Genomic DNA, 23,352 nt, shown 5'->3' with positions numbered 1-23,352 from the left:
ATTTTACTCAACAATTAGCCAATAACGAAAGAGCAAGAGGAAGAGAGAAATATGTTTTGGTTTATTGAAGAGCGAAACAAAAATTTTAAGAGAAAAATAATATTAGACTAATTGCTGGCAGAAAAATTAATTTCCTAGATTGGAAGAAAGAGAATACATTATATTTACTCCAAAAACAATTAAATATCCCTAAATTTATTTTAAATTTACACTAAATACAAAATTCTAGATTGTTTATTTATCCATTAGTATGTTTATTGCACTATTTATCTATCTGTTATATATAATATAATAATATATAAAAAGAGATCAAAGTAAGATTATATAATAAACTAATAACACTTAAGTTTTCAAGTTTTTTATGTTTTCTTTTTTTCTTATAATTTTGTTGTGACAACACCAAATTTATTTTGTAACAACATAGAAAATAATATATATTTATATGGACTCCTTTATAACATTATAGAAAATGACATTTATATAACTAAATATCATAATTCATTATATTAAATCCTCTAATTATATAAATAGAATATATTATAAAATAATAATTCATATAAAAATTTAATATGATGTAGTATATGATTTAACATGTTATTTATAATATTGATATTGCTTTGATACTGTTCAAACACATTTAGTGAGATAAGCTTAGCTATATTGTTTATTTAGCTCCATTTGCATGACCTTTAAGTGTTGCATGCAATTGCACAATCTTTTCTCATGTCTTCAATTGTTAAATTTTGGATTCAACCAAGAATTCTATCATTTTTTCCTACTTTAGTTAGTAATCTCATTTCTTTAAATAATGGTTAATTTCAAAGGTTTATTTGGCACTGGTAATGGATGCAAGTTAAAGAATTTGAGACTAAGTGACTGTTATTTCTCAAGTCACAAGGGTTTGGAAGCAATTGTTACTGAATGCAAGAAACTTGCACATTTTGAAATCAATAGATGTCACACAACATTCGAACTTTGGAGCTAGAATCCATTGGAAGATCTTGTCAGTAGTATGTATGTAAAATAAGGAATGAATTAACCATTCAATAAATAGGCAACATAAGGAAGCATGGGACACATGTTTAGCCCCTTTATATTTACATTTGGTCAAGTTTTTCATTGTTTGCTATAGGGGTGTTCATGGCCCGGCCCGGTCTGAAGATTCGGTCCGGTCCGATCCTAAACTTTTTAGGGGCTAATTTGATGTGATTTTATCGGGTTTAGGGTCGGGTAAGTGTCTCAAAAATAGACCCAGTCATTATTTCAGGTCGGTTCGGATCATAGCTCGGATGTCCGAACTCGACCTGGTGGTCCGGTCATCATACACAATTAATATTTTGCATTATTAGTGATAGATGATGGTTATTCTTATGTGAAATTTAAGTATTGTGAACCTTAATATTTTGTGTTATTAGTCATTATAAGACTATAAGTTAATGTTTTATGTTTAAGATACATATTACATAAGACTTTATACTAATGCATAATATTGTGTTATTTGTATTGATTTAAATATTTAGTGTTATTAGACAATATTAGTATTGATTGTGGTTATGCTTTAATTTTAAGGAAGGGTTGGTTCCTGTTATATTTTTCTAAGTAAATTTTATCATGTCAAATAATGGTTAGATTTTTGAAAATTTGGATATTTTCACATGCTAGCTTACAAGAAGGTAATGTTAACGGTCCGGTTTTCACCCGATTGTTATCTGATATAATCGTAGTTCGAAAATGTATAGGTTTCATTGGGTCTAGAGCCGGATTCGGATCTAACAAATATGTCCGGTACATATTTCGGGCTGGATCTGGCACCCAGCCCATGAACACCCCTAGTTTGTTGTGTTTGTTTCTCTAAGTTGGCATTATTTTACTGTCAAAGCATTGTTGATGTTGGTTTTCTTCAGAATGGAAAAGGATGCAAGTTTCTACAAACTCTTTAACTGGTAGATTACTCAAACTTTGGAGATGGTGCTCTATGTTGTATACCTATTAGTTGTAGAAGATGGTGCTCTATGTTGTATACCTATTAGTTGTAGAAATTTAAAGAAATTTCATATCCATTGCTGTTATGAGGTACTTCATCTGCATGCCTATTTGGTTTACCATGTTAAACTTCATTTAAAAACAAATATTTGTGGGATGGTTCGCTTTTAAAATGCTCTATGTAATGCAATATAAATAAGAGAATGACTGTAACTCATTTTGTCTCAACACACAATTTTACTAATTTATCTTTTTATTTAAGTGGCTTCTTTTGGTGATTTTATATTCAAAACTAATGTTAGTCAATAAAATTCAAAAACTATGGAATTTGAGACCAGTGAGCTACATGAAAATAAATGTCAAAATGAGATCTTTGTTACAAATTATTATATCTACAACTTTGAGAATTAGAGACTAATGAGTTGCATAAAAATAAATGTTAAAAGACCTCTATAAAAATTATTATATAGACAAAGTAAAATAGTAGCTAAAGACTACTGAAGTGCTAAATGATTTACTATTTAAGTATTTATTATTTCTCCTTTTTACAATAATTTACTGTTTAATATCATGCTTAGCTATGTTTAGAACAGGACATATTTGTATGGTTATTCAATTTTTTTGTTTTAAATAAGTAATTAGATTAATTATATTTGATTATTATTATTATTTATTACTGTATTTTCCAATTTTTTTATCTCCTCACTTTTGCTCGCTAATACTGGAGCAGCCATATTCTAGAGATGAAACTGTTCTCAAATTCTATGTAAACCCAGACAATGAAATAATTATGTATGCCAACTTAATGAGGTTGTAAGCAGTACCCACTCTTTTCGTTGTGCTGTTTCTCAGTATTTTGGTGTAATGTTATCAATTCTACCTAAGCATGCCCAGAAGATGTGTAAGTAATTATCTGCCACTTTTTAGTACTTCATTATCGTTTTTACACTCTGCTATAATAAAAATATGCTAAGCCTTCTTTAGTTTGTGATTTTGTTAGTTTAATTCAAAGGTTACCACCATTGAAATTTATTTAACTTAGTTACAGCAATTCATTTGCGTCTCATGCATAATATACCATTCTCTTGATATGTTTCATCGTTCAACACTGCATTTTTATTTTGCACATACATAAAAGTGTATCACATTGTGAACGGTTGTGAAAGGTTGGAATTTTGAGAAGAAGAAAGACGGCGAAGTGAAAGGTTTTTTTTATAGAATGGAGTAAAAGGTTGAAGATAAAAAATTGGAGTAATTTAAAAATTTTATTAAAAAATTAATAAAAAAATTAGAATTTTGATATTTTTATGAGATAAAACTCATTTTTTATGGTATAAGGTTAATCTGGATTTTTTATTTTAATAAATAAATTAATTATAATAATGACTGAAATAAATAATTTAAAAAAATTATCAAAATAAATATTTCTCTTATCTCGTTTACACCGTAAACAAAATAGTTTTGCACATATCTCGTTTACCATGGAAATGAGATAAAACAGATGGTCACGACACGTGTATTTACAGCATAAACTAAAAAAAATATTTTTAAAAAATAATAAAAAAATATTAATAATATTAATAATCTAAATTTTTAACATGCAATTAGTACTTAAAAAGGTTGGTATGAGAGATTAAAATGGATATGTTTGATTAATTTATACTCAAAAAGAGAAATCTTAGATTAAATTATGATCCAATTTGATTGATTTAAATTTGAAAAATAAAAAATTCGTACAGGTTCAAATTCCATAATAAGAATAAATACGATAATTCTGTCTACCCCTAAAAATTAAAAGATGGGAAGCATACCAAAAAGAGAATGAGAGAAATAACTGTTTGTCAATTGTTAGGAGAGGTTGACGAGGATAAATAAAATAGAGGAACAGTGAGAGATAACCGTTTGTCAATTGTTATAAGAGGTTGATGGAGATAAATAAATAACCGGTTATCAATTATTAGGAGAGGTTGATGGGGATGAAAGAATGCGAGATAACCGTTTCAATTCTCTTTTTGTGCACAATTACCATATTTATTCTCATCATGGAATTTGAACACGTAAGAGTTTTTTATTTTTCAAATTTAAATCAATCCAATTGAATCTATAATCTGATCTAAAATTTTTTATATACTTTTTGTGAGTACTAATTGATCAAACATATCCATTTTAATCTTTTTTACCAATTTTTTGAAGTACTAATTGCATATTAAAAGTTTGAATTATTGATATTATTAATATTTTTTATTATTTACAAAAAAATATTTTTTTGCAATATCTCATTTACAGTGTAGACGAGATATACACAATACACATGTCGCGTTCATCTGTCTTATCTCGTTTACGATCTCGTTTTAAATTATTTATTTCAGTACTTATTATAATCAATTAATTTATTAAAATAAAAAATTCCGTTAATTTTCTTAATCTATGAGTACTTTTATTAACGTTCGTAAATTTTGTGGATACTTTTTTATAGTTTTTCCTTTATATTATTCGGGTATTATTATTATTTAATAAATATTTTACGTTAAAAATGAGATTTATTTATTTATTTTAATTAACTTATAATTTTATTTCTGTTATTACGTTGTGATTAATTTTTTAAAATATTGTTAAAATTTGTCATTATTGATTATTTAAAATTTGATATTAAGACTTGTTATCATAGTTAGGGCTGACACGGATCGAATCGGATATAGTCTAAAATTCTATCCGATTCGCATTGCACTCATCGGAACGGATCGGATACGATATTCGCATTTTTTCAGGCTGGATCCGATCCGATCCGTATACTTGCGGATCGGATTGGATCAGATATCGGATATATTCGCATAATTCAAAAAAATTATTTTAAGATTTTGTTTGGTTGTTTTTACAAAAAAAATATCCAAAAAATTTTTCACCTATTTAAGCCTATTTACTTCTAAAATATTATTAATAAAAGTTGTCTTGAATAACAAAAACAAAATAATAACACAAAATTTAAGTTTAATTATTCTAACTTGAAGTACAACATAAAAAATTAAAAATAATATATCATAAAATTCATAAAATAACACTAAAATTCATATCACGTTAGGGTTTACTTTCTTAAACTATGCTATTTATATGAGATGTGCAGATATGCAGATTGACGGATCGGATCTGCGGATATTACTGCCAAATCCGCAATCCGATCCGATGACTTTGCGGATCGGATAATATCCGCAAAATTCGGATCGGATGCGGATAATTACCACGGATATGCGGATATTATCCGATCCATGTGTAGCCCTAAATTGTTATGTATATGTATTTTTCTTTAATTTATAAAAACGCAAATCCAATCACATTTAAACCACTTGAAATTGGATTGGATAGGATACAATTTTTTTTAAAAATTATTCCATTCAAATGGCTAAGCAAACACCCCTAGACTCAAATCTAGTCTATTTAAAACTCGGTAAGTCGATAAGTCTATTTGAAAAATCTGTTTTGTGAATTAGAATGCAAAAAACAATAAACTTAAAAAATTTAAATTGACATTAAATAAATTTTAAAATTTATAATTAATAATTTATAAAAAATTATTTATATATCGATCTTTAGTGTATTATAATTATACTTACAATTTATAAATTTTTTTAAATAAAAAATTACGATATTAATTAATATTGATTATTTTTTTTATTATTTTATTTTATATTAATATAAGTGAATAGTTAAAAATTTAAACTAAAAATGGCTTGTTTAATTATTTTAAAAAAAAATATTTTAAGGAATCAGCCTAACAAACTTTGTAAATATTTTTAAACATATAATCTGATCTTTTAAATTAATAAATTTTATAAAAGAACTCAAGTCTAACTTAATTAAACAAACTGAGCCAAACCGAATTTAAAACGAGCTAAACTATAAACCTTCCGTCGAGAATATCCTGGCCCACTTTCACTCCTATATACATATAGCTCCTTATGTGTCTCAAATCTCAATCCCCATTAATCACACAAAACCTTCCATCTATGATAAGTGTCCAGAGTAAAGTATACAAGGTACCATAAATTTTTGTCGAAATCCGTACTTGTTTCTAACCACTCAGAATGACCAAACTACGATGTGGAAGCAAGATATCCAAATCTGCTTCTTGTGTCTGCCAGATTTGGTGTATTTTTTATTGGACTAGATTTGGTTTAATTTTTTTTATAATTATTTAAATAAATGTTAAAAAATTTTAAAAGTAGATCTTTTAATTTATAAAAAATTAATATATAAAAATATTTTTAAAATTTTATTTTAATAAATAAATGAGTTTTTATTTTATTTTTCGGTGGAATAATTGTTTAAATCAATTTTTAAAAAATTAAAAAATAGATATTTTAGTTTTTAAAAAAAATTAATATACAGATTAATTTTTAATATTTTTTTTCTGTCACACATAACAATCTCCATATATATGTATCACATAGATGTGTATAGTAAATTAGTCTAATTATAAAATAAAAATTCAGTTAATTTTTTAGTTAATTAATAATTTAGTGATTAAATTGAGATTCAAATAAAAATATAAGAATAACTTTGATACTTAATTTCTAACTATTACACAAAACTAAATTATATTAAATACAAAAATATCAAATAATTTTAATTTTAAATTTTTTGTAAATCAAAATAATCTCTAATAATTTTATTGCACAACATTATTATTATTATTAATTATTATTATTGAGTAACAATATATATACATATATCATATTTTTTATGCAAAAATTCTTTTTATCTTTTTATTCAATAATATTTTTTTGAAAAAAAATATCATATTAAAAATTAAATAGGTTTAACTTAACCTTAAAAGTTAATTTGATTATAATATCTAGTTATATTTTTTTCTAATAAATACTTGAAGAATTTAATGAGTCACGCTGAAAAATAAACAGAAAATTGTTATATCTAACGAAAAAAAATATTAGAAATTAATGTGTATTAATTTTTTTAGAATTAAAATATCTGTTTTTGGAATCTTTAGGAACTAATTTAAATAATTACTCACCAAAAAATAATCTAAAGACTGATTTGTCAATTAAAATAAAACTTTTAAAATATTTTGTGTATTAATTTTTTTAAAAATTAAAATATCTGCTTTTAAAATTTTTAAAAAAGAATTTAAATAATTACTCAATTCTTTTAATCAGTTTAAGTCAGGAAATAACTAACTAAGTTCTTTATCACAAATTAAGAATATGGTGACTGAATAAAGACGGATTATTTTCTTTATCCAAGATGGAAATTGAACTGATCTCTTCATCATTAGGGGACTAATGAGCTATTTGGCCACATTCACCTGGTTTTATTAGAGTGCGTTTGATTTTGAGTTAGAAAGAAGGGAAGCACGTTTGAGTGTATTGAACTCTTTTTATTTTTGTTTGGATACTTTTTTTTTTTAAAATGCTAACGTAATTTTACCTTCTTAACGTGCGTTTATAAAAAGCTAGAAATAGTAACTTCTGCGTTTAGAAAATCATGTTATGATTGAATTTATATTGTTTTATCAATTCTACCATTTACTTCCTTGTTTGTAGTCCTTTTAGTATTCAAATATTTCAAATATATAATTATATATTTTTATTAAATTTTTACTTTTGATTTTGTATAAAAGAATATTTTTGTTTGACTTTGTTAAAATTTGTAAGTATAATTTTTGTATTTTAATTTATTATTATAATTTTGTTATAATATAAATTATTAATCCCATTAAAAATAACAAAGTAAATAAAAAACTAATTATAACTAAGAATAAAGTCATAAATAATTAAAAATTATAGTTTAAAATAATATTAAATAAAAGATATCGAGAATATTAAAAAAATTATAAGTAATATAATTTAATAAAGTATATTTTGATATATTTTTTATATATTATTTTTATTTTTGATATAAAAATATATTTTGTCAATTTTTATATATTATTTTTATTTTAGTAAGTAAATATTAATTTTATTATAAAATTAATTAATAATATCTATTTAAATATCTAAATTAAAATGATAGAATAATATAAAAAATTTATTTAAGTTGGTGTCTATTTTAGTAATTTTTTATCTAAAAGTAATTTTGAGTAGTGTAATCCAAACAATATTTATTTTACTATAATTCATTTTAATATAAAGATTACCAAACATAAATCACTTTAACACAAACTAACTTTTCATCAAAATCAAATTTACAAAATCAATTTTATGCAAACTCCCGTTTACAAATTGAAATCCAAAAACACACTAGATTTATCTAATCTAACCTAGTCGGGTAAACTAAATACCTCAAAGAAGATTAGGAACTATTTGAAAATATTTTCTATTTTTAAATTTTCTTGAAAGACAAGTTAAAATTTCACTATTTTATTTTAGTTTACTAAATAAAAGTGACATTAAGAAAGAAAAATATATGCACACTTTATTTTTATACTCGCGCTTTACACCGATGCATTTTCATTTTTTTTAAATCTTAAATGTAGAACGATTTTAATTTAGAGTGTAAAAATAGATTCTCTAATTTTGTACTTTTTATAATTTTAAAAATAGAAAAAAATTATAATATTGAGATATATTATCTATCTCACTTTTATGAAAAAAATTAGCCACAAAAATTATTAGGAAGAAGAGGAAAAAAATAAAAAAATACAATAACAATAAAAAATGACTATATAAAAGAAATGTACAAATAAAAAAGAAAAAATGCAAAAAAAGAAATCATAATTCACATACATGTTATGTGAGTATAAATTTTGTTAAATTTAAATAAATTTAATTGATAACAACGCTTAAATATATAATAAAATCATAAAATTAATATTTAATTTAAAAATACAAACATAAATCATTTTTAAATATTTAATACTTACCTAAAAAACAAGTTTGACAAATCCAACGCCAAAACGAAAGGCACTGGACAATTTGCCTTGTCTCAAAACCCAAAATAATCTACGCCATGCGGTGCCTACCATAATTTCTGAAAAGAGCACGTGAATGCAATGGAAATGGAATGGCATTATATTCCAACAATTATTCACTGAATCAGCAAGACATGCCATTGCCATGCATGGGAACCCCGATATTTTACAACTTAGAAGCACATAACAGTTAACACTACAAACAGCGGAGGAGAATATTTTATTCAGAACAGGACATCACAAATCACAACAACGGGTTGGGTTAGGTCTCCATACGCTTGCCAACATATCTCTCTTGTACTTATCTTCCATGAAATTTTTATTTTTTTTATATATTTGTTCGTTTTCTTTTACATGCTGTTAAAATATATTTAATGGTATTTTTGTCGTCATACTATTAGTCTATTCAAAGGGTAGACGTTACCTAGAAATTTCAGTTTTATTTTATACCTAGAGAACTAGACATTATATTTGTTTTAGCGTCATCAAATCGAAAAAAAAATATCTTTTTTAATGTATCTTTTTTATTTTTTAGTGTATTTGATAAATTTTTAATAGTAAAAATAAAAAAAATAAAAAATAATTTTTTAAAAAATTACAATTTACATATTTTTTTAAACGATATTTTTTTTAAAAAAATATTTTTTACATAATAAATAAATAAAAAATACTTTTATCTTATTTTATCTAAACATAATTATAAATAAAAAAATTTTTTACATAAAATATTTAAATATAAAATCATTTTTATTTTTGTAAAATTTTTTTAAAAAAAATCATTAAAAAAAATATTTTTTAAAAATAATGTCTAAACAAGCCCATTAGCTGAAAAAACCCACCACTTCTTCACATCTTCTTGCTCCTGTAGTTTGCTTAAGAAATATTAAAAATATTTAAATGTACTTTTATCATTAAATTTAAGTAATAAATGTTGTAAGCATATTTAGAACTTATTTGGGTAAATTTAAAAAAATATATTTTTTTTAAAAGATCTTATAAAAAAGTAAAAATAATTTTATGTTTGAATATCTCATGTAAAAGAATCTTTTTATCTATCAATTATGTTTGCGTATAATAATATAAAAGTATTTTTTATTTATTTATTATATGAAAAACATTTTTTTAAGAAAAAATCTTTAAAAAAAAGATGTAAATTGCAGTTTCTCAAAAAAGTATTTTTTTAAATTTTTTTAGTATTTTTATTTTTACTATTATAAATTTATCAAACATAGTAGAAATTTTATGTTGGAATGGAAACTAAAAAATTAAATTTCTAATGAGTTAAATAAATTAAAAGTTTAAAAACTAGTTGCTTTCTAGTACATTTTATTTATAGAATCTATAAATTATAATTAAAATAAATAACAAGTAATTGTAGAATCTACTAAAAAGCATTATATCATCTTTTTAAAAGTAGTATCATAGAAATGGGATACCGAGATTTATTATTATCTCAAAAGCATCTCTATTTTACAATATTTAACATAAAGAGGTCACTCAAATAAAGACGTCTAAAACGTCTTTTTTTAAAGATATTTTTATATTGTGTTTTAATTGGTTTTTGTATAATTTATTCGGTGTTCCTCATCACATATTATTAAATTCCTCAAAAGATTTTCTTTCCAAAAATAATTTTTTAAAATATTATTTACATAAAAAAATATATCACATTCATCAATATATATATATATATATATAACAAACTCAAACCTCTTAAAATTTTTATAAACAAAAAAATAATTAATTTATATTCGTACAATATATAAAATAATTACTATATTATTATTATATTATAGATTAAAATTCACTAATTTAATTTTTTTAATATAAACATTAGAAATAAATAAATTTGTAACAAAATATATATAATATTAATTAGTTCTTAAAAAATTCTAAAAAATTATTTTTTTTTATTTTAGTAAAATAATTATTTATTAAAGTAGACAAATTAATTATTTTCTTCTCATATACAGTCTTTTTAAGACATAAAAATAATTAATTAGGATATTGGTTAAGATAGTTAAAGTCACTATTTCATTAAATTTTTAATTTAAAGAAAAATTCTAGTTAATTTTGGTATAGAAATTTTAAATTTGAAAACATTGATAAAAATTATGTTGAATTTTGATTTATTTGATTCTCATTTAAATTAATCACTACATAAGTTAAAGTTCTATTTTGAAGTTATATTCGAGCTTTAATCTGATTTTTAAAGTTAGTTTCAATTTACTTAGCTTTAATCACTGACTCATATTAGGGTTTTAAGTGTTTAGTTGAATAAAATAAGGTAAAAAAATTTCAATTGTCACATCAAATAGTCGCTAGAATGTATAATGTAGCAGTTGTTAGTCCATCTCAGCATGTCGTTAACGATTTTGTGAGACAGTGACAAAAATAAGATTAAGAACCAATGTGAGTCATAACTATTAAGTTAGGAGACTAAATTGAGTAAATCAAAATTTTTGAAATTAGATTGAAACATAGTTGTTAGAACCGAACCAGTGATCGAACCGATCAAATTACTGGTTTACTGATTTATTGGTTCAACCGATAAATCACTGGTTCAACCGATAAAACCGGTCTCACGTAAATATAAAATATAAAATAGTTAAAAACTTAAAATTAAAATTTGAAATACATATCTTCACTGACATTTTATGAAGAATCAAGTCTCAACTTCTAAAAATAACTAATATAAAAAAATCAAAAAATTTTAATACTACAATAGTATCTTATTTTGGCACAATAAAAAAATAATTAATTCACAAAACCTATCATCTAACTATAATATCAGTAGATTTTAACAATAACATCAAAACAAATAACCTTAATCACAATACTAGCAACAAAATAGATCAAGTAAATTAATAAATTTTTAGTGAAATTTATATTTATATTAATAATGGTATATAATTTAAATATAATTAATTTTAAAAATAGAAAAAATAAAAATTAAATTAAATTAGATATTTATGTATACTATATAATTAGTATTTGTCAAACTTAATACTTAGAAGTGCAATGGCTAAGTGGCAAGTAGAGGTTGTTTTTACTTCAAGGTTCTTGGTTCGAGACCTTGTGGAGACATTTTAAAAAATGTTTCAAGCAGGCCAGTTCGGTTAGATCGGTTCTCACCGGTTCATACCGATTTTATTCCTTAAACGGTCCAAGGAGTAAACCGAACCGGACTAGAATTGGATTCTAGTCCGGTTCACTAGTTTTCCGGCCGAACCAGTCGATCTAGTTCGGTTTTTACAACTATGGATTGTAATACGAACATAATTTCAGAGACCAATAAGTATTATCTCTTTGTTGACAATTAAGTTGTTTTAATAGTAATTAAGATCTAATAATGGTTTATAATAAAAGAAGCATTCTTTTGCAACAATGAACCTATAGTAGTAGTTAGGGGTGTTCATAGATTAGATCATACCATATAAATCCACAGTATTTATCCGTATCTTATCTGTAATTTGAAGATATGATCTGATTTGTAAGATGATCGGATTGGATCGAATCGGATCCACACTCTAATCAGATAGAAGTAAATATGTTTAAAAAAAGTAAAAAAAAAAATTATTGACTTTTTTTATAAAAATAAAATTTTTAATATTTTTTATTTTATGGATATATTTGATATCTGATCCAAACATAAAAAGTGCGAATATTGAATTTGATCTAATGAATTTAGTGCGGATTGGATCGAAATTTCAGCCATATCCCATCTGTAAACATCCCTAACAATAATAACTAAAAATTACAATGATTATATTTTTAACTAAGAGAAAGTGCCAAAAAAGGTACTAAATACAAGAATATATTTAATCAAATATTAAAAGAAAAATTTACTTTAAAACAGTTGGACTTTTTTTGCTCATATATATATATATATATATATATATATATATATATATATGTAATAATAATAATAATATGATAATTGTTTTATATATCACACAAATATAAACTTTTTTTCTATGATCTTAAGAAAGATTTTGTAAGTCCCTAACCTTGTTATCGATTTTTGTAGTGTTAGCTCTCATATTATCAGTTTGATTCATATATAATTCAGATGATAAATTATTTGGTGACGTGCTTCTTTTTTTTATTGTGATATACTTGTTTATTATTATTATTATTATTATTATTATTATTATTATTATTATTATTATTATTATTATTATTATTAAAAAATAACAAGCTAAATTATTGCCATAACATAATAGAAGTATGAAAGTTTATCATTCTTATCTAATGGAGGAAACAAAATTTTTTTCAATAGTTTATTTAATGTTTAGTAGAATAAAAATAAATTTTATTAGAATAAATTTTAGTACGAGTTTAATATTTTTATTTATCATAAAATATTTATAGAATTATTCGTAGATAAATTTTGGAAAAAAAACTATGATTTTTAATTTTATTTTTAAATAAACTTTATTTTTAATTTTAAAATAAATTTTATTTTTATTTTTTAATAATATTAATTTTTTACCGTATATAATTATTCAATTATTTTTTAATCATATATAAATAAATTACTCTTAATAAGATTTTTTGTGTTATTCAATTATCTTTTTTAAAAAATAATTAATTATTAAAATAATTAAACTTTTCACAACAAAAATAATAAAAAATTATGAACGAAAAAAATTAACCATCCTGATAATTTTTTGTATTTTTATTCATATTTTAATTATAAACATAAATATAATTTAATTATATTATTTATGAAATGTGACTATAGATGTAGATAAAATTTAGTTATATTACTTATATATAGTTTCATTGTATTGTATTCCTTATAAAGTTAGATTATAATTATGACAATGGAATTGTTCTTGTATTTTTATATGTATGACTAATTGGTAGTGTTAAAACATTACTCTTAATTATAAATAAGGTTTATAATTTAAAAAATAAAAAACTCAATTAAAAAGATACGAAAAAAATGATGTTAAAATATTATAACTCTTTAAAATAAAAATATTCGAAATTTAATTAAAAATTATTTAAAATTTAAACTCAACAAAAATTTATATTCAATGTGTTTTGTATTAAATTTATTTAATAACCTATTATATTATATTGGTTGAAATTAGTTTTTATAATTTTAATTTTTTAATAACACTTCATTACAAAAACCAACTTTTCAGAATTTTTTAAAAATTAATTAATATTATATATATTTTGTTACATTACATATTGTTATAAAAAATTTATTTATTTCTAATGCTTATATTAAAAATAAAAACAAAATTTAAATTAGTAAATTTTAATTTATAATATAATAATATAGTAATTATTTTATATATTATATGAATAAAAATTAATTATTTTTTATTTATAAAAATTTTAAGAACTTGTTATATATATATATATATATATATATATATTTATTGATGAATGTGATGTATTTTTTTATGTAAATAACCTTTTAAAAAAATCTAATAGTTAATCTATTATCTTTTTTTATTTTAGTCTAAATTAAATATTTTTTATTATTTTTAGAAAGAAAATTTTTTGAAGAATTTAATGATATGTGATGAGGAATACCGAATAAATTATACAAAAATCAATTAAAACACAATATGAAAACATCTTTAAAAAAAAGACGTTTTAAACGTCTTTATCTAGATGAGCTCCTTAACATAATATATATACATCTACATGCATTCTCATCAATTCTAAGTAACATCTCTTCCAAAAGAAATAGAAAGGAGAAGAATGAACTCAGAGGTAGTTGCCATTTTTCTTTATGCGCCAGTAATCATTATACCAGCCGACCAATTTTCCTGTTTAGCTCTTCAACAGTGTGTGCTGATAAATCAACCATCACATTTTCAAGAATGTAAAATATTCAAAGCACCTTTAGCTTACATCTGCAGTTATCAATGGAATTCTAATTCTAATCCTAACCCTAATCTAAATCTTTATCTTAATTCTAATTCTAACCCAAATCCTCATCAACTGCGTAAAATAGTAACACCGCCATTGTTACCATCAGCAAGAACATTACAACCATCGCACACTAGCGAAAATATGCTACTTCTGAAATTTGCGATCAAGAATTCAATGCTAAAGAATGGAGCTATTGATGAGTTTACGGTAAAGAACAATTTTATTATACGGCGTAAGCCTCAGTCCAAGAGTGGGTCTCGTTACAATACCTCTCGTCAAATCAAGTCTTCCAGGTTGTCTACTATGTCCAAAGCTGAGGATTTTGATTTGTGAATGTGAATGTGCATGTGATAATAATGTTGGATCTTAGTATGGAATATATGGATAATTGCTTTTTCGCTGTAGTTATTTTGGTTAGGTTTCTTTATTTTGTTCGAAGTTTTAGACTTTAGTCTTGAGACATTTTTTTTTCTGGAATAAAAAAAAAACTTATTTCCAGAAAAAAAAAATTATTCTTGAATTATATTCCAAAATTCATTTTTTTTTTGGTGGAGTAAATTTGCGTTATCCTTGGACGAACCTTGTTAAATTTATAAGTTTCGTCTTTTGCGAATTTCAAATCACAAGATGCTTCGTTATTACTTATTAGTGTTGGGAGCATTATCCTTCACAGCGATACACAATTAAATAAATAATAGAATAATTTATTGTATTAAACTAAAAACATTCTAATATTACGCAAATTTCTCTAAATACAAAAGGCTACTTTTTTTTTTTAACCAAAGATAGGAGACTCGAACGCACAACCTCTTAATTGAATATGGGGAGATTATGCCATTTGAATTATTACTCATTGGCAATACAAAAGGCTACTTGAATGTCCCAACTTCTATTTTTATATAAATCGAATTTAATAAATTTGATTTAACCAAATACGTACTAAATCAAAGTGATTGAATTTGAATTGTATACATTTGAATGATAAATCGAATTTATTCAATTTGATTTGGATACGTAAAAATAAATCCATAGTAAATCGAAGCCAATAATTTCGATTTAGTGGCTTTACCCATTGATTCAATTTGTATTTAAAACCTCTTTGAAGTAATTCAAAACGAAGATATTGATGTCAATTTAGTATGTATGGCACTGTATATGATTCAATCCTTGTGGGGCAATACAAACGAGGAAGCCATGTATAAACTAGTTTGATAAAGGTTTTGTTTTAAAAATAATTTATTAAATTAATTTTTAAAAGATAATTTTTAAATAAATTTTTATCATTTATTTTTGAAAAACTAAACTAAAAATAATAATCAATAAGCACAATTAATAATAATTATATTTTAATAAATAATTTTTTAATTTAAAATATTATAATAAATATAAATATATAAAAATTAAATAAATTTATATTTTTATTAATATATAAAGTTATATTAAATTTTTTAATTTTAATTTGCAGAAATATTTTTACAAGAGAGAGAAATAAAAATGTATTATATCCACTTTATTATAAATTTGTCACTCAACATATTTTTTTAATATTCTTTTTAAGTATTCTCAATATTATTATTATTATTATTATTATTATTATTATTTGCTTTATTTAAAAAGGGTCAACAATTCATACATAATAATAATAATTATTATTAAGAGTATTTAAAAAAAATATTAAAATATGTTATTTTATATGTTAATTTTAATTTAATAAATAAATATTAATTTTAGAAAAGTCTCATAATTAAATATTTTGTTAGTTTATTTTTTTAATATATAGAATTAAATATTTTTTAATTTTTAAATTATTATTAATTATGTAAAATATTTTGTTTAAAATTTGACTACATACATAAATATTTATATTTATATTTAATTTTTTTTTAATTGCTCACATAAAATAAAATAATTTTTAAATTATTAATTATGTAAAAGAGTATTATATTTAAAATTTCTGTAAATATATTTTTTAATAAATTTATTTATATTTTGTCATAAAAAATATTTTATTTCATGTAAAATAATTTTAAAAAATAACTTAAAAATTTTATTTAAAAAATTTATTTTTTCAAAAATAAATGATTTTGAATTGCTTGAAAGAAGTTTCACATACGAAAAAAATCCTAATCTTGAGACTTCAACTTATGCAATATGCATTTGAGTTAGGCTCTCTTACATTGTACAAAGTTTTCAACGGTAAACTCTTACTGTCGTCGCCAATGTATTTAGTAAATGACTAAATAAGATTAATAGTCAAATTAAGTTTTATAAAATAATGTATTTTTTAAATTTATTTCTGAAAGATTTTTTCAATTAAATTGGTCCCTTGTTAAAGATTATGAATTAATCATATCTGTCAGTTACTTCATTCATAATTTTCATCAACTATTAATGATGTGAAATGTTAATTGATAGCATATATGGCACATAACATGTTCAATTAGACGTTGACTAAATATGTTTATGAAAATCTATCAATTTAGTTACTAGGTTATATTAGGAATAGAATTTTTGTAATTGAAAAAAATTACTAAATTAATAAATTTTCTTAAACATATTCGGTCAATATCTAATTAGACATATAAGGTATTATATATATTTTTTTGGTCACATAAGATATTATATATATTATTAATTAACGTTTTACAATATCAGTCTTAAAAAAAATTGTTAATGAAATGATTAGAAGATAAATATAATTAATTTACAATCTTTGAAAAATCAATTTAGTTAAAGAAAAATTTTAAAAATAAATTTAAAAAATATCTTATCTTCCAGATTCTAATTTAATTATTAACTAAATATTTTAATAAATGTTAAGTAATTCGCCTAAATAATATTTATAATCAATTAATCACTTCTATGCTATTAGTTTTTGTGTTTTCTACATCTTCTTCTCCTACTTTATTTTTTTTCCCATTCTTATCCCTTTTTCCATATGGTTAAATACAATATTCTAAAATTTTTTAAACTATAATATATTTGATAAGAATCCTGCCATAAAATAGTCTAAATTTATACTCTAGCGTACTATTTCTTTATTTCAGATATTATAAATTCATGTAAATTGTGACCTTTTTTTACTGTTTATTTCTCTCCAAATACATGCCATTTAAGATTGCCTTCAACGAGTTTTCATTATGCATAATCTATTTTTCTCTTCCGTAGATTATGTTATTTTCTCGTGATCTTTAGCATTTTTAAATATTATGTTCTATTCCGTCATACTTTTTAATAGATTTATGACTGAAACGTAAGTTTTTTTAAAAAAAGTTACAATTAGATCATTTAACATGTAATTTATTTATTTAATTAAATAATTTACCCTGTATTTTCTTTATATAAGAAACAAAAACAAAAAAGAAATTGAAGAAGGAACTAAAAAAAGGAATAAGGAACAAAAGACACATTTTTCTTTCTTTCCTGTGTTCAGGAAATATTTTATGTATATATATATATTTGATAATTTTATACTAAAAAAATTACATTAAAATATTATTCAATATAAAACATTCCAGAAATTTTAAATAACCCTTTGTTCTTTCTTGTTCTTCTTATACTCCGGCATAACTGGTCCCAGACTCTCCCCATTAACAAAGAGAGAGAGAGAGAGAGAGAGAGAGAGAGAGAGAGAGAGAGCCGTTCACTGTTCACTATTATCAGGAAGGGAAGTATTAAATGCTGTGTGCAGTTATTATGGCATTTTCATTTTTCAACTACTACCTCCATTATTCATTTATCTACCTTTGACTCATTTTTTCATCTTTCCTCAGTTACTATGAACTTGCACTGCAATGTCAGTAATAATTTTTTTTCATTTATTTCACTTCTCTAGTCTCTAGGTGCTGCTTTACCTCTGATGAATGAACGGTCCATGTTCTCTTTTCTTCATGGTATTTTCTTTTTATTACCGTTGTTGAGAAATTAAATGTGTGCAGTGTAATAACACTAACACCCTCCATTGAATAAGTTTCGCGCTTTCTCTCTCTTCTATGGAGCTGTGTTGTTTTCAGGTTGAAGAAATCGTTTTGAAATTTGAAAATATTTGAAGTTCAATGAGGAATTTTCACCTCTATTTTGTGGCTCTTTCTTTGTTCATGTTCACGTTCATCTCTATCAGCCATGAGCTTCAAGAAGCTCAAACCCAAGTCTTGTTTCAGATAAGGAAGTACCTTGAGTACCCTACCTCTTTAGAGATTTGGGGAAATTACGACAATGACCTTTGTAACCTTCCTTCATCTTCCCACACAAGCATTAAGTGTGATGGCAATTCAGTAACTGAGCTCAAAATCGTTGGGGACAAACCTAATGTGAGGGTAGACAAAAACAACATCAATGGATTTGCAGTTTCTAATTTAACACTATCCCCAAATTTTTCTGTTCATTCTTTTGTCACCACATTGACAAGGTTAACAAGCTTAAGGGTCCTTAGCTTGGTGTCCTTAGGGATTTGGGGTCCACTTCCTAATAAGATTCATAGGTTATCTAATCTTCAAGTTTTGGACTTAAGCTCAAATTTCTTGTTTGGTTCTGTCCCTTCAAGAATGGCAACAATGGTTAATCTTCATACACTAGCACTTAATGGAAATTACTTTAATGACACCATACCCAATTGGTTTGACTCATTGTCTAATCTTAATGTGTTGAGTTTGAAGAACAACCAGTTAATTGGTTCATTCCCTTCCTCAATATGCAAAATTAAGTCCCTGAATGATATTTCCTTGTCCCAAAATGAGTTATCTGGTGAACTACCTGATCTAAGTGCTCTCACTTCCCTTCATGTCTTGGATTTAAGAGAGAATCATTTGGATTCTAAGTTACCATTGATGCCAAAAACAGTGGTTACAGTTCTTCTAAGCAAAAACTCATTCTCAGGTGAGATACCTAGTGAGTTTGGTGAACTGGAACGGCTTCAACATCTTGATCTTTCGTCAAATGATCTTAGTAAGACACCTCCAAATACATTGTTCTCTTTGCCAAACATAAGTTACTTGAATTTGGCGAGCAATGCACTCAGCGGTTCCCTCCCCAACAAACTAAGGTGTGGAAATAAACTTGGGTTTGTGGATATTTCTAATAACAAGCTAAATGGTGCACTTCCTTCTTGCTTGGCCGGCACGTCTGATCGACGAGTTGTTAGATACGGTGGAAACTGTTTGTCTGCTGATTCTCAGCCTCAGCAGAGAGGGTTTTATTGTAATTCAGGATTGAAGAAGTTCTCGGCATGGGAAATTGCTGTGGTGGTTGGTATCATTTTTGTAGTAGTTCCTGTGATTTTAGCTTCCGGAGTTTTACTTTATAGACAAGGTTACTTAAGAGAAACATATGAGAATGAAGTGTTCCCAAAAGTTGTCCAAGATTCCTCAACAACAGGGGTTTCCTCTGAATTCCTTGCCAGTGCCAGTAAGTATTCCTGCATTGATCTTCCCCTTTTATCTGTGTTACTTTTCATTTTCTAGTATATTTCTAGATCAATGAATTGATAGAGACAAATTAAATAGTAATTTCCTAGATCAATGAATTGATAGGGACAAATTAAATAGTAATGTTCTTATTTTCCATGTCTGTTACTGTTAGGATTCATTTCACAGACATTGAAGCTAGGGACGCAAGCGACTTCGTTTTATAGACAATTTTCAACTGAAGAGTTGAAGGACGTCACCAAAAATTTTGACTTGTCAACTTATATTGGCGAAGGTTCCATAGGGAAGGTAATATTCTTTGAAAGTAATTGGACTGTTTTTGGCTTTCAAATGTTCTTTATGCAAGTGATTGTTCTTCATGATGCATGGTTTTCTTTCAGCTCTACAAAGCTAAACTGGAGAATGGATCCTATACAGTGATACGATCTGTTGCTTTGTCGAAGAAATGCTCAATTCAAAACCTCAAAATTCGGTTGGATTTACTCTCAAAACTTCAACATCCAAACTTGGTTAGCCTATTGGGTCACAGCATTGATGGTGGTGGACAAGATGACTCTAGTATTCCCAAACTCTATCTTGTATACGAGTATGTGCCAAATGGGGACTATCGCAGCCGTCTGTCAGGTTATTATCAGAACTTTCTTTTTTACCTGCATACTATGTATTGAATTCCTTGTTCAAGTTGTAATGGATAGTGGATACCAAATTCTCTTTGAAGAAGCACTTGTAATTTAATGACAAAATTTAACGAATTGTGTACCAAAAATGAACTGCGCACCTGTCTTCATACCAGCTTTCTAGTAACTATAGTTATCATGTCATCGTAGTATTTATGCTGCGGTGAGCATAAATTTTCACCATTGCTTCCCTTATCTCTATAATTTGAATCTGCTATTCACTGCTGCTTGAATTTCAATCAAAATGACAAGATTATACTTTGACTAGGGAATTCAAGTATGCTGATGAAAAACTATCATACATTACTTTGATGATTTGAGAATCTATGTTTTGTTCTTATTCCATATTTTGAAATTAATATGCATACCTTATTTGGCATAGGATTGGTGATCTAAGGTTGTTAATAACTCAGTTGTTTATATATTATTTGAGGTATTATTGTGTTAGCTAGTTAGTTATTTATTAAGAATTTATTCATTGTTAGTTACACTCATTGGCCTTTAGAGGGTGTACCTCACATGTATAGCTAACATTTTCACCATTTAGAGGATTTTTTAATTCTCAATTTTCTCTATTATACTCTGAATCTCTGATCACCATGATGCTCTAAATATGTCAATATCACATTTAACTTCATTATATATAATTCTCTTACCGATTTTTCTGCTATAGCTTTATGGTATTTGAGGCACCAATCCACTACTAATCTTTCTTAATTCAAACATTCAGAATTTTCACCAGAGAAGGCATTAAAGTGGTCTGATAGATTGGCAATTCTGATTGGAGTTGCCAAGGCAGTTCATCATTTACATACTAGTGTCATACCTGGTTGTTTCGGAAACAATTTAAAGACGAACAATATTTTACTTGATGAGCATGACATTCCAAAACTAAGTGACTATGGCATGTCCATCATTGCTGAAGAGATTGAAAAGACTGAGGTTTGCTTTCATGTTATTCATCCCAACATCTTAGTCTAGTTGCATTGATGACTGGTCCTAGAGTGATTCTGCTGCTTTCTGTTTTGTACAGGCAAAGGAAGATAATCCAGAATTAGATGACGATGTTTATAACTTCGGATTCATACTGTTTGAATCACTTGTTGGACCTGTCGCAAGCGGAAAAGGGGAAGCATTTTTTCTTAATGAAAAGGTCAGATATAAGCTTTTAGAAACTTCTGCCTTAAATTTTCTTTGGATGAATGAGAGTAAATATACATCCACATGTAGCACATATTTGTATGAAATATCATTACTTTATAAATAAAGCTTCGGAAAGTATAAAAATTCATCATTGTTTGTTGGTGTTGACAAGTTCTTTGACAATAATTGCCATTTGCCAAGATCCCCCATTTTTTACACCTATTTATTGTTGACTTTGATATTACTCATTTTAAGTCTTGCACTAGGGCCACCTTTAAGAAAACTAAAAGTAGAATGTTTGAATAAACTCTCACATTGGTCCTTAAATTTTGTCCTTATAAAAGCACTTGCATCCAAGTAGAAGCATAATTTTGTCCCTGTGTTATTACCCTGATATTAACACTTTTGAAGTATAGATGTGTAGTTTTTAATTGTTTTTTTTTGGATATGTAATGTTTAAATTCTGTATGTAAATTTTTTGACTGATTTTTGTTGGTTTCTTAGGGAAAAAGGGAGTAGATAATTTTATTCATGAGAAAGTATATGGAATCAACTTTTAATTAGTCAGTATTAGCCAATTTTATAATTTAGGTATAATTTAGGATCTATAATTTAAGATAAACAAAATAATTTTAAAAAAGTTAGCTGAAATTAAATAAAAAAAATTTGGTTCTCTAACATTACTCTTTATTCATTAATAAGTTTTGAATGGATAAGAAAACCTTGTGTTGTGAATCACAGGCATCCTTTGATAGTCATGATGGTAGAAGAAAAATTGTAGATCCGACGGTGTTGACCACTTGCAATCAAGAGTCACTATCAATTGCAATATCCATCACAAGCAAATGCATATCGCCAGAATCCTCATCACGTCCTTCTTTTGAAGATGTTCTATGGAATTTACAGTATGCAGCTCAAGTCCAAGCCACAGCTGAAGCAGAACAATGATCGGATTCTACATCATAGGTTCATGTTTGTAGATAGAGAAAGCAGGGACTGTTATCAAGTTTAGAACAGAGAAAGCCAGTGCCTAGTAGTAGGATTTATGTTATTTCTCTGGTTTATAATGTGATATGAACAGTGCTAAAGACTAAAAGAATGGAAGTAGAAGTGTATATTCAAAAAGGTTCAAACGAAGTGTTCCCACTATAATATAAGCTTGACTTGCTAGATCTAGGGTAGCCAATGAGAAACAAGTATAACATTGTCACCAATCATTACAATCATGAATTCATGATATTTCTTCTCCTAGATGGCACTATAATCTAGTGAGCACGTTATATATACTCCTTTTGATTGTCCA

The 23,352-nt window shown here is 25.0% G+C and overlaps 1 protein-coding gene across 1 annotated transcript; it reads left to right on the top strand.

Annotated features, from left to right (window-relative positions):
* Positions 1–18,290: 18,290 nt before the first annotated feature.
* LOC112697222 (probable inactive leucine-rich repeat receptor-like protein kinase At3g03770) lies at positions 18,291–23,352 on the top strand. Its single transcript, XM_025750310.3, has 6 exons — positions 18,291–20,209; positions 20,384–20,517; positions 20,610–20,853; positions 21,637–21,848; positions 21,940–22,059; positions 22,791–23,352. The coding sequence occupies exons 1-6, from the start codon at positions 18,862–18,864 to the stop codon at positions 22,995–22,997; spliced, it is 2,265 nt and encodes a 754-aa protein (XP_025606095.1). The 5' UTR covers positions 18,291–18,861; the 3' UTR covers positions 22,998–23,352.

Source organism: Arachis hypogaea, chromosome 6 (assembly GCF_003086295.3).
Source record: "Arachis hypogaea cultivar Tifrunner chromosome 6, arahy.Tifrunner.gnm2.J5K5, whole genome shotgun sequence".
Classification (NCBI taxonomy): domain Eukaryota; kingdom Viridiplantae; phylum Streptophyta; class Magnoliopsida; order Fabales; family Fabaceae; genus Arachis; species Arachis hypogaea.
The sequence above is the reverse complement of the archived record's forward strand: the minus strand, read 5'-3'. Positions and strand labels throughout refer to the sequence as shown.

Coding starts and splice junctions, on each gene's coding strand:
- LOC112697222 (XM_025750310.3), top strand. CDS start 18,862: ATGAGGAATTTTCACCTCTATTTTGTGGCTCTTTCTTTGTTCATGTTC. Junction 21,849..21,939: donor AAGAGATTGAAAAGACTGAG/GTTTGCTTTCAT, acceptor TGTTTTGTACAG/GCAAAGGAAGATAATCCAGA. Junction 22,060..22,790: donor CATTTTTTCTTAATGAAAAG/GTCAGATATAAG, acceptor TGTGAATCACAG/GCATCCTTTGATAGTCATGA.